This window comes from Periplaneta americana, chromosome 8 (assembly GCF_040183065.1).
Source record: "Periplaneta americana isolate PAMFEO1 chromosome 8, P.americana_PAMFEO1_priV1, whole genome shotgun sequence".
In the NCBI taxonomy this organism is placed as follows: Eukaryota; Metazoa; Arthropoda; class Insecta; order Blattodea; family Blattidae; genus Periplaneta; species Periplaneta americana.
Genome location: NC_091124.1, coordinates 158,281,198 through 158,294,885, shown reverse-complemented (window position 1 = coordinate 158,294,885; position 13,688 = coordinate 158,281,198). Strand labels below are relative to the sequence as shown.

The 13,688-nt window shown below is 37.7% G+C and overlaps 1 protein-coding gene across 2 annotated transcripts in view; it reads right to left on the bottom strand.

Moving 5' to 3' along the window:
- Positions 1-162: 162 nt before the first annotated feature.
- Positions 163-13,688, bottom strand: part of LOC138705190 (facilitated trehalose transporter Tret1-like) — a 48,612-nt gene continuing 35,086 nt past the window's right edge. For both annotated transcript variants that reach the window (XM_069833929.1, XM_069833930.1), the window contains 2 exons: positions 11,327-11,746; positions 163-5,178 (listed from right to left, as the gene is read on the bottom strand). In XM_069833929.1, coding sequence (XP_069690030.1) covers positions 4,681-5,178; positions 11,327-11,746 — 918 coding nt within the window. In that variant the 3' untranslated portion in view covers positions 163-4,680. The remainder of the gene's footprint in view (positions 5,179-11,326; positions 11,747-13,688) is intronic.

The window sequence follows — 13,688 nt, the reverse complement described above, 5'->3', positions numbered from 1 at the left end:
ACCTTACATTGGAACCGTTTTCATAATTAGGAGCCTAGGGTGGGTGAATGGGTAACCTTTCCAGCCCAGACCTTAAGTGGGAAAAAAATTTAATGTGATCATATTAGGAATGGAAGTATGCACTTGAGGAAAATGAAGGAAAAGAAAAAGAAAACAATTCAGTTATAATTAAATAATCTTACATTTATTGCATAACATTATTAACTACAAAGAAAAGTTTGCCTGTAGTCAAAACTGAAATGCTTCATAATAATTATTCATTAGTATTAGTTTTTAGTCATTTCTTTAGAATTTTTACGTTTTGCAGAGTACATTTCATATTATTGAAGTCATGATACATGCAGAATGTTTTTGTTGGGAGAGTTATCTGCAATGCTGCTAAGTTTGGACAACCCAAGTCATCCATATTCCAAATCATTAAATTTTTTATGTATTTCTCTAAGAACAGTTTCTTTTGCACACCTTTAACGTACACTGCGGTATGTTAAGTAAGAATGTTCTCAAGAAGTGATGGTAACTCTGAATATTGGATGTAGCCGGTATCCCACGGGATTCCATGGACGTATTTCTCGACGTACGATTGCGATGTTTCATCGGGATAAGTGTTTGGCGGTGGTCTGAAGATGTAGAGCCCCAGTAGTCCAGAACTGCCTGATGATACAGCTATCTGCTTTGCGATGAATTCCGATTTAACCCTTGAGTGAAAGCCTTGTATGTCCACAATGCAGAAGTCCATATAGTGCGTCAGTCTTAGGATACAAGACGAACGATGAAATTGTAGACAGTGGTTGTTCCTACACAATGTATTTTGCTTATATACCGTCATCCTCACATCCACTAGACCACTTCGATGATGATGTCAATGACCTCCCATGTTCCTTATATCACTTCCGTGACGATGTGGGAGAGTGGATTGTAAAGTACTTCTCTGTCATGGAGGATGAGGCAAAACGCTTTGGTGTTTGGAGATATATTTTCCTTTGCTGAAATTTGTAATCTGATGGCTACCACGTCAGTGTCAAGGAATTCGTTTTGTTTTGAGCAGTCAATGACAAAAAGTGGACACTCCTTTATGAAGTCATGCCTTTTCAGTAATGGGTAAGGCGTACGCTGATAATACGAATTTTGAAATGCTGAATACATTTCGTACAGGAAGCCATATGCATTATTAGCATCGTCAACTTCAAAGGAATGGTAGGGATATCTTTCTGAATTTAAATATAACTTCACATCCCGTACTCCACATAAATCGAACTTTGAGCAATCCGCATCCTTTTTGTGTCTGTCCGTCTGAAATCCTACGATAACATGTCTGGGTTTTCTTAAATTCTTAGTTGAGCTCATTTGCCACGTTACTGAAGAAGACGTGGGTAACTGAGGATGCTCATGAAGTAGCCAAGAACTAAATGCTATTTGTAAAGGTTGATCCTTCACCAAAACTTTTGTAAGTCGTAATTTCTCAACATCGGAGACATCTATAATTGGCATTACCCAGGATATACTGACACAACTTTGCTAACGTCTCCAATAGTGACATTGATAGTGGCCCGAGTTCGATTAAGTATTTTTTATTGGGTTATTTTACGACGCTGTATCAACATCTAGGTTATTTAGCGTCTGAATGATATGAAGGTGATAATGCCGGTGAAATGAGTCCGGGGTCCAGCACCGAAAGTTACCCAGCATTTGCTCGTATTGGGTTGAGGGAAAACCCCGGAAAAAACCTCAACCAGGTAACTTGCCCCGACCGGGATTCGAACCCGGGCAACTTGGTTTCGCGGCCAGACTCGATGACCGTTACTCCACAGGTGTGGACTCGATTAAGTATTAATTCAATCCTAGTGTTTAATTCAATTCTATTGAAATCTTCAGCAAATCCAAGTATGTGCTTGAGGGGGATGTATACATTGAATTTCCCATCGGCATTCGCAACTTCAACATTTTGTGCATTCCAACGGATTGTAGGAGCAAAGGCCTTTCAATCTGCTTGTTATGCCTGGATTTCGTACACTATGAATCTTAATTCCACTTATTTCGAATCGTACTTCTTGAAACAGAAGAACTAATCCGTTGCTTATTGCTTAACCAGCGTTCGCAGCGGTACCAGCCGCGTTCAGTATTCGCCCCGATAACGCTATGAAACTCTCCGATGGTAGACAGTAAGCGTTACCGCCTTGCACAGCAATGCGAATTTCATCATTTTTACGTATAGCCGTCAAATTGTATGGTTTGTAAATTTGATATTCATATTTCAGAAGGTCAGTGTCAAAGACAACCACTTCGTAATATTTAACATTTTTTCTTCACAGTCTCAAAGGTCAGCATCATAATAAAACCAAATAAGGGTTCTAAATAAGAGATACTATCTCTTAACAGGACCCCTAGGTATCTCTTATTAGGGAACGGAATAAATAAAAATGAAATAGCTACCCAAAGTCATAAATTATTTTCTTTCTTATTAGCAATCTACCTTATTATAGGCAACATTTTCCCAGCAATTTTATAAAATTAATAATAAATTTGTTGTACCTTACATTAATTGCTGTTCACTTCCTCAACAAAAACCATCAAAAGTTCAAAATATGAAAAATTACTTTCCTTGCTCTCAGCTTCGTTGCTTACTTTCAACTGAGGTTAGACAAAGAACACGATGTCTTAGAAGCACAAACATTGATTTACCATAGTTGTCGAGAAATGGCAAATTATACCAGAGAAATTAACAATGTATCTCTTATTAGGAACCTGTAGATATTTGGGTGCTTTACCATACTTTCTCCGGGGTCTAGTGATTACAAATGAAAAACACATTTTTGCCAATTTTGTTAGTTAGAACCTTGTCAAACCAAGGCCACGAGCTCGTGTATGCGGTGAAAATCCGCGATAGACGTCATCTTGAGCGACGCATCCTAGAAGCCTGTCACAATATTTATCCAGACATTCTCGTACAAGTACATAACGACTGGATCAAACGCTAACGACTTCGTGTTCAGCATGAGGGCAGGCATATTGAACATTAAATGACTTTTCAACCATAACAGATATATCAAAGTTGGTTACGGAACTTAAATTATGAGTTAATTCTGGTCTTATCTGATATGCCACATGACCGTATTTCCATTTTAAAAATTACACTTTGAACCAATATGGTGGATTTAAGGATGGCGCCTATGTTCCTGACATACCATACCTACCATACTCCCCTGACCCACTGTTTGATGAGGAACTCAGATATCTCAATTTTCCTTCCGTTTCCAAAATAATAGGATTCCTGGGACTTTTGACTCATGCTGTAGTTATTTTTGCTATCATTTTCACACAAAGCTCCGTTACAATTTTTTTTCATTTTCGCACACAGTACCTGGGCACATTAATAAAATCTTCTACAGTTTTTTAAATACCTTATTTTAATTCTATTTTGACAGCAATTTTATATATAAAACTATATCTATATTATGCCAACTTCATTTTCAGAACAAATTTTAAAGAATATTTACAATTTCAGATTATAAAATGATAATTATGCATGATGGAGCAACTTGTCACACTGTTAGAGTGAAAACCTTTCTGTCAGAAAAATATTAGTCTTTGCATTGTCCTGGAAATTCTTCGGATTTGAACACAATCGAGAATTTGTATGAATTTAGTTGAAAGAAAATGCCTAAACAGGTTATTAGAATCATAATGATTGCGAGTATGCCACTCAGAGTTGAAGGGGATCCTTAAAATGTAAAGATTTCACATGGGCTTAAGTAAGTAGTATTCAAATATTTTTGACATGAAAATGTAAATATTTTTCAAAATGTGCTCTGAAAATGTAGTGGAGATAATATGGTTCTATTTTCAATTACAAAATTGCAGTAAATGTAAAATTAAAATAAAATATTCGAAAAGTTTTAGATGATTCTATTAATGTGGCCAGGTACTGTATATTATATTTGAAGTGTTTAGTTCCCGAGTAAATATGGGATGTGGAAAATGAGCATTTTCCTGAAAGCTTCCTAGTAGATATTTTCTGTAATATGATTTATCCGCACACGTACAATAGCATAATGTACAAAAACACATATAGGCCTATACCTATCTAATTATTTCATTCATTAATCAATATAAGAAGTCCGAATGAAATGATCTCATGCGATCCCAGTGACTTTAAATTGAAGTAGACGATCTCTCTCTATTCGAGACTCAAATTCCCGACCTAGCACAATGACGTAGGCAATGTTCTCCATACTGTTTGCCAATTGAACGTCGTTGCTAGGATATTCTGGTATAGGCTACTCTATTTTTTTTTCATGGAGTGCAGTTTCATAGAGAGGACTTTGCCGACAGACCTTCTACTGCCCCCTACTAATTGGTTGTCATAAATAAATGTCTTCCTTACTGTGACAGAAATCTTGTCTTCTCCTGTCAGTAACCAATCACAACCCTTGTTCAGAAGAATTGACAGGCTCCCGTCAAATCCACGTGGAGGCAGAGTTGCTGCATCTTTTCCGAATTCCAAGAATCCCGTCAGTCTCATTTCAAGGGTCACCAGGATTGTGGCAACTGTGCAATGTTGGGACAAGGGGACAGAATGGAATTGTCAGAGGTGTTTGTGTAGGAAGTCATAAATCTGTAAGTGGGTGTTCAAAGGAGCCACCGAACTGCACTCCATAAAAAAAATGAGAGTATAACAAGGCCTCACGCTCTTTCACCGCTCAGAAGACGCTGGATCTCGTCCAGACTTTTCCCCTTCGTCTCAGGAACGAGACGCCAGACGAAAACGGTGGCGCAGGCACAGATGGCGGCGAAGATCCAGAAAGTGGTATGTTCACCCAATCCCGCGACGAGCTTTCCGAAAGAAAAAGTGACAAGAAAGACGAGAGTCCAATTGGTGCAGACTGCGACGCTGCTGGCGTTACCCTTGACGCGGGGCGCGAACAACTCGGCCATCATCATCCAGGGCAGCGGGCCAAATCCCAGGGAGAAGACGATGATGAATAAGGTAACGCAAACCAGCGGCAGCCAACCCAGGCCCGCAGCGTCCTCGAGGCAGAAGTAGAATCCCAGCAGCGCCAGACACAGGGCCATGACGCTCGCGGACACCAACAGCAGGATACGACGCCCAGCGCGGTCAACTGCAGCACTGGCAGCGTACGACATCACCACCTGCACCACTCCCACGATGATGGCCGCCACCTGTCAATCGCAAATACGAGTACATTTATGAATCCATCCATATATTATACCAGTGGAGAATATTCAGAGCACGCTACGCATGCACTGCATGATCTGTTACTTTTAAAATCACACTCTATAATTCAAATTGATTAGTTAATTAATTTTTATTGCTAGTAAGATTGAAATGAATACAACTTAATAAACACAAAGAAAGATAAGCTAGCCCACTCCCGATTGAGTAAGACTCGTGCTCAGGAGGGGATTCCAATACAGACAAAAATAAAATTAAAATTGAGAGTGAACAGATATTAAATAGTGCTTAATATATTTAAACCCAAACTATAAATCCAATACAAATTTGTTTATTAATTTGGAGAGGATTCGTGGTCAACATAATATTGGAATACAATTTGTTTAATAATCTGGGACCTTGACTCATGCTATGATAAAAAGCAGCACTGGTTTTACATTTTGGTTCAGAGAAACGCAGAGAATTCATATTTTTAGTTCTATATTTATGTATATACCTTTCAAAGTTATTAAAATTTCTATGAAAATATTTTAATAAAACAAAATAATACATTTGTTTAATGTTGAAGACTTTGAAATGTTTAAACAACAATTATTCAGTTGGGTAATTTTTCTGCTTTTTTAAACAAATTTTTAATACTTTTTACTGTAATAAAATTAACGGATAAAGGCTGGATTTATAAGTTCCACCCCAACCTATAATACCATACATACAGTAAATATAGATTGAAATAATGCTAAATAAATTATACGTAAAGAGTTAATTGACAAAATATTTCTTAGAACAACAAAGTAGCATAATGTTTTACGTAATTTATTACAAATATAATGAATATGATTATTCCATTTTAAATGATTATCAATAATTATACCTAAGTATTTTACCTCATTAACTTCATTAATAACTGAACAATTGCAATTTATATCGGAACAAACAGAATTATGCATTTTAATTTGTAGTATAGATGAAATTGGTTTACACGTATTACCTTTATTATTTAAAGAAAATGGGATAGCTATTGTTTTATCTTTATTAATTACAAGTGAATTTAAATCGAACCATTTTTTTATTAATTTTAAGCCGCAATTTTCATTATAATAAGCATCAGTCCACGTTTTTCCACTAAAAAGTAAAACAGTACCATCGGCATAATAATTTATTATTATTATTATTATTATTATTATTATTATTATTATTATTATTTACTATATTTATATTTATTTTTCTCATTTTATTTTCCGCCCACATGTTAAATACTCGTACTATGTCATTGTTCTCTATCAACATCTGTATAATTGCTCTTTGACTTAAGCGGTATATTTCTATAATGTCAGATGATGGTATGACAAGACTCCCATTATTCTTTCGTTAAGAAAAGAAAAGCGATTTTATTCACTGCTAGTACCATAAATTGAATCTTTAGATATATTAGGACCTACACTATATTTTCTTAATGATTTGACAACAAAGCCATCGGTGCATACAATCACATTTTCAGAATATTCTGTCACTGAGAATGGTGTAAGAATAAAGGGGGTTATAATGATTGTCTACAGTTGAAAATTCTAAAGAATCATATCGCCTCTGATTCTCAAAACAGTGAGAATTGTTATTAATCTACAATGCGTTGACTGAAGTTAAAAACAAAAAATGATGAACAAATTCATTGAATTATGAATTTACTAATGGAAAGTGAGTCCTCTAGAATCATAACTCACAATATCCATATTTCGTAAATGTGTCGTCTGTTATGTTTTCTGCAATCGGACCACTATCCTCGAGTAGCAACATTGTCAAGTATTTGAACATGGCTTGTTAATTTAAGATGGCATACTAACATGGATGTAAGATTAAACAGTGTGTTGTTTAGAATTCCTCAATGCGGAGGGTGTGACGCCATTAAAACGTTTGAAGAATCTTCATGGGGATGCAACAGTGGTTGCGGCGCTGGGTACGGCCCTGAGGCGCGAGGCTGAAGATGGACAAACATCACTGTCAGATACAAAGCGGATCTGCCGTCCACACACTGCAGTGACTACAGACAACATCCGACGCAATGATGACATTTTTCGTGAATAGTGTTCCATGTTGAAGAAGCTTAGAAGTTATCTTCGGTAAGTTCATCCATCAAAAAACAGTCGGAGGTTGTTCTGTACGACAATCCAAAACCCACACACCAGCTTGCGTACCATTACAGCAATTGCAAAATGTGAATAAGAAGTTTTCCAGCATCCTCCTTACAGTCCTGATCTTGCCTCTCCTGACTTCCATTTCTTTGGTTCGCTAAGGGTAAATCTTCATGCACATAATTTTGAGGACAATGAGACTCTGTAAGACGCCGTATTTCAATGGCTGAGGAAGGAGGACGATTTTTACGTGATTTGTTAAACAGTGGGTAAATACAAAGTAAGATAACGGAGATTACATTGAGAAGTGATACAGCACATTCATAAGCAGAGTTGCGACAATATACTATATACTGTAAATTTCACCTGCTTTTTGTGAAACTAGATAAAAAGAGAAAGCATTATTTTCTGACTGTCCTTAGTAGTACATACATAGCCTACATACAGTATAGTTAGTGACTGGTAAATCCGACCCTAGAACTTGGAGAAGTTAGGGGTGAAAATTGCTCCCCACCCACCACACTCTTAAGTAGCGAGAGTCTGTCAGTCAGTTTATGGTTGTCAGGTGGTCAGGTCGACAGTCTTGCCTGCCTGTGTGTTGTACGTATTGAAAACATTTGGTCTGGTGATCTTTCGCTTTCGCGTTCTGTAATATATTATTAGCTCTTTAGTTTTTGTTATAACAATTTAGTTTAGTTAGTGTGTTCTTCTTTATAATTGTTTCAAGTTTTTAGTTATAATAAATGTCGCCTTGGACTTACTCATTCGGTGTTAACATCCGACTGCCTCTGCATAGTTTGAAAGCGGGAATCTGATTTCAATGCCAAGCCTGATTTGATAATTACCGATGATGACGCATAATGAACTTCTTCGTTACTTTAGCCCTTTGTCCATTTCTTAACGATTCGAGGGAGTCTCGCTGTCCTTCGGCAGGTCTTCGTACACAATTTCTTTCTTTGTCTTGTTTTATCTCCGCCTTAACCGACTCAACAAGCCAACGAGATGAAGGGGATGACATATCTCAGGACCAACAGTAGTAGGCCTATCTCTCACAACACAGGACCATCGTGGAGACGTTACAGGACAAGTGCAAGACCTACCGAGTCCTGTGGCATAGAGATAAATTTCACCCCACGTCAGGAATGGAACCACGGACTGCCTAGCTGGGAAGCACACGCTGTCGTAACTGCGGATCCTACACTTCTTTCTTGTGAACATTTATTGCTAGCTATTTTCACAAAGCGACTTCTTAAAAGTAGCTATTATTTTATTCTAATTTTACAGCAAAGTGCTGGCTGGCACTTTCTCTTAATTTGCAGTTAGCTTATCGAAACAATTTTGAAATTACTGATGAGTGTGATTAACTCGCAATTTATTATAAGACTACGTTGATTCATTTACAGCTGTTGAAACGATTGCGACTGGATAGGCATAACGTTTTCCCGTTACTAATTAAACTACATAATAGCGAACTAGTATTTACTATTTAGCTGTAGTTATAGTCATTTTCAGAATACCCTCAGATAGCTTTAATGTGTATTTGCTATTTGATATATTACATTTAGGACACTGCAGTCCAAGTTTCCAATTATGTTTTAATTGCCAACCGTCACAAATGTTTGATGAAATAGTTAATTTCGGCGAACTAATGTATGTAGTAATTTACCAAGGGTCTTAGAAATCTTTTCAAACTTATTTCCCTTCTCATTTTGTTGTCAGAAATATGCAATGTGAATTCGTCCGTTCTTGCAACATGTCATTTCGGTTAATGTTTGAATTTCGGCATTTCTCGTGTGATTTAACTAAGTGTGTCCAACCGTTCGTATAGGGCTGTATTTTTAAACAGCGCCCTTTTTTTGTAACAGAAAATAACCAAGTAATATGTAATAGTAAATAAAATATTTGAACAGGTTAATGTGTTCAGTTAATGGGATGGCTGTTATCAAATACAGCTAAAACGGTTTCTGAGGCTAATATAATTGAGGCAACACCACTATGATTCACCGGTGAGAAAAATGTTTTCTTTATCAATAGTAGCGGTAGCAGGGCAGTCCCTTCTCTACCCCCTACCTCTATTTGTCACGTGTTTGTTGACAGCGTGCGGACTGTTAGAAGTGGAGTGGGTGAAATTCGTTACAGGGCCGGATTTACCAGTCACCAACAATACTTACATATGGGCTATTCCATATGAAATCGATCAGTAAAAAACCTCACATTTTTTATACTCTAATTTCTTCCCTATTTATACAAGGTGCTGAGGAGAGTGCATTTTCAAAAATATACTATCGAAAGTCAAACGGTTTTCGTATTGTTGAGCGACAAATTTAGCGTGTTTTATAAAAACAAGCCTCTTTCAGCGCTCAGTCCTCTGGAACCATTTACTGCAGAACATTGAACGGGAGCTCATTTTGAAGCTGACATTTGGTAGGTTATGTTAAGAAGTAACACTTATTTTTATTTTATGCAGAGAGACAGATAATCTGATTTTACTTACTTTTAGGCTTTTTGCCAATTTGTAAAAATGTAAAAAAATATATTGAGAAAAATCCTTGAATTATTAAGAGGGATTCGGCATTGTTTGCTTAGTGGTATGGCAATAAGTTTCGAGGGTATTAAATAGATTATTTTCACACGCCTGGACTTGAACGGCGCAGTACCGCACGCACTGGCCGAGAGCTGAAGATAAGCGAGCGTTGGGCGTCATGTTACTCCTGTGTTTATGAAAACTTGTGATAAAGCTAGCCCAGCTATGCGCTACTAGACGAAACATCACGTGCTTGTCTCCTGGCCACGCTTGTCTCGGCTAGCTCCCGCCTCACAGTCAGCTGGTTAGTTCACGCGCGTACTATTTATTTTCTTTATTTGATATTTTCAATACTTTCTTATCAACATACCACCAGTAAATAATTTGTGTTTATTTGTACTTTCAATGCGGAATCTAACTATATATTTTTAAAATATGTTTTCGTGGTCAAAGGCGTCTTAATGAAGAAAAATCTAAATTTCTCCATTTCCATAAAACGTAAGAAAATCTGTTTATATGTCAATATAAACTTTAATTTATCAGCATCAAAATAAACCATAATTTTGATCATTGAGGGAAAGGGTTTCGGAGCTACAACAGTTTAAAGTTGCTAATTTTATGAAAATACGAAATATAAATTTTAATATTTTTAATTTAAACACTATGAAGTTTTGATTCCTCAAACTTTGTGCATAGCATTGTATCACAGTTCTCTACGTACAAAAAAAAAGTTTAATCTTATTTAGAAATTGTAAAGTCAATTTTTCTCTATATTTCGGTCGATTTGAGATGGAATAGCTCATATATTCCTACTAGGGAGAGTCACTAAGTTACAAATTGAAGTAGCGACCTACATTTTTAATGAGGCGCCTAAAGCTATCATCGCTAAATGGGTGTAGGCTACTATCCAGATGTCAATCGATGTGCGCTGAAGCGAGACAAGGAAACAGCAGCGGCAAGATTGCGACACTTCTGCATGAGTGTACCATTGGTGACTTGATCGGAGCATCGATACACACTTTGTCTCGGCTTGGGGATAAAGTGTCCAAGACTCAACAGGCGATCACTTGTGACTGTCCGGACTAGCATATATCAATTTCAAATTCAAACCTGCTTTACAGGGAGCTACTACCTAAAAGCCAGATTTACATAACATATTCGTTACTGGAGGTGCATTAACAGGGAGCCATAATTTAAGTCACACAGAATTTGTATGCACTCAAATTTGGGTTCTGGCGCATTGTCAGCCCATTTCAGTTGTTTCGATGTAAAAAAGGGAAGAAATTGTGATGTTGTCGTATATAGTTCCTGGGGTAGCTCAGTCGGGAGAGCATACGTGCGCTAAGCGAAGGGTCCCGGGATCGATACCCGGCCCCGGAACAATTTTTTCTTGAAATTAGTCAAATCTGCTTTACAGGAAGCTACTACCTGAAAGCCAGATTTGCATAGGAAGAGAAGAGTTCAGAGAAACGTTATGAGGACTACCTTAGGGTCCAGCGTGCTGCCGGCGGCCTCGAAAATGTCGACGCTGTAGAAAATGACGGCGTTGATTCCGCTCAGCTGCTGGAAGACCATAAGTCCCAGACCTACCACCAAGGCTCTCCTGGCACCGGGAGTCGACACCAGATCCTGCAGAGACGTTTCCTCCCGCGATGCATCCCTGGCCGCCTTCTGCAGGTCTGCCAGTTCGCGGTCCACCTCGTATTGCGGGCCTCTGAAGTACCGGAGCGCCTTTTTGGCGGCATCCATCTTGCCTACCTTGACGAGGTGCGCGGGAGACTCCGGCATTCTGGAGAACGTGAGAAGCAAGGCGACGGGGACGGTCGCGCTGATGATGCCGAGCCACGTGTAGTCGGCGATGGCGCCCACCACGTAGGTGAACAGGATGCCCACCGTCAACATCACCTGCGTAATACACAGTATACAGTGAAATATGCTTCTAACTGCGATCACTTCATTTAAGCGGCCATCTAGCCGAAAGGCCAATTTTCTCTGGAACCGATTGAGTTTTCCATGACAACAATGCACATTTTCTCTTTTTTTAGGGGCCACCTCATGTGCCGGACAGTGACTGTGGTCTGCTTTGATAGAACCTGGCTATAACGGTCACTGCCAAACAGAAAATATTTTCATGGATACTGTATCACCAATTTTTTCCTATGGTTAGACGACAGGATGCGATATCACGAGGACAATAGCTAACTGTACAACAGTACACCGTCATCATCTTACGACTAAGTAGTTGGTTTATTACTCTTTTGTCATTTTCCATTCCGACATCTCACAGATGTAAATTCTTATTCGTCTTTAAAGAATTGAAACACCGCCTTTTCCTATCGAAATGCACAGTATGTTTTAGGTCAGTTAACCATTCTTTTGTACTGAATTGATTTTTTCTTCCTCCTTTTACCTTTCTCCGTTTGGACCAGCTTTTTCGGTTCGTTTTTTCCCGTATATAACTTAAATTTCATTATGCACGGGAAAAAATCGAAACGTGTGTACACTGCTGTCCGCAAGAAATCGATTCGTATAAATACCCGTTTCGAGAAATTCACTTACCGAATGAACGGGCCCTAACGTTTGAGACTCGCATTCGAGAGATCCCGGGTTCGAACCCCGTGGTCGGCAGTCTGACAGGTTTCTCATGGTTTCCCTCAGTCACAAAGACAAATGCCGGATTAGAAACTTGTATACCATGATTCATCATCGCCTCAGTCACAAATATCATAACATTAATAAAAATCTAAAAACAGTTACATGAAGACAAGTTATTAATAACACGATAATAGAAACGGGAAATCAACAATATTAAAAACGCCAACTGATATACGCAAAGATCCTACACATGAGATATGACCACATATATTAAAACGTGTAGGCTTATAAATAAACTAGGCGTACAGTTCCAAAACCTTCTAAGTCCACTTTTTTACCAAAATTATTTTTTATCTTTTCGTAGTAAGGATTAATGCACTCTATTGACCCATATATCAATAATGTTTAAAGAGTTTTACATATAGTGAAAAAGTTTATCTGAAAAATGATTATTTTTCCAATATACTCTAAATCCATTCTCTACTTTTCCAATATCCTCTAAATACCTAGCGACTTTTCCAATATCCTCCAATTGAATGCGTCCTCGATAAACGCCTTCGAGAATACATAAAATTCAATCCTCATCAGAGGGGATTTACACATTCTCCAGGAACAATAGTTAATACATCCCTTCTCAGGTCCATTTTAATGTCCGCAAAATCTAAAAAAATGTGATGCAACTCTCGTTTTCCTGACATTAGTAAGACATTCGATAATATCGGGCACTTGCACCTATCAAACACATTAGATAGCTTGCTTATTCCAAGCTTGTTGAAAACGTTAATTTTGAATCTTCAACTAAATAATTCCACTAGAGTAGAAATCAATCATAAAAAAACTAATCCCATAGATTTACGAAAAGGAGTTATGCAAGGATAGCCCCTTTCACCCGATTATACAATCTATGTACTGATCACATCCTTAATGAATTGTCAGAAGACTCGATCGCTGCCGAATACGGTTTCAATCTTGTTTCAGGTTTAAAATCTATTACTGTATTTGGTTTTGCAGATGATACTGTTATCATAGCTAAAAATAAAAACTCTGCTTTAGAACTCACAAGGATGGCTATTGATCGTTTCAAAGCTATTGGTTTATATATAAATGTCAATAAATCTGTAGCTATTAATATTTCTCGCGGTAAATTGCATCCAAATCAACTAAACATTTCTGATGACACTACTATTACAGTACATGCTTAACTGCAAATTAGCATGTACGCTATTTAGGTGTTAATTTTTCTGACGTTTGT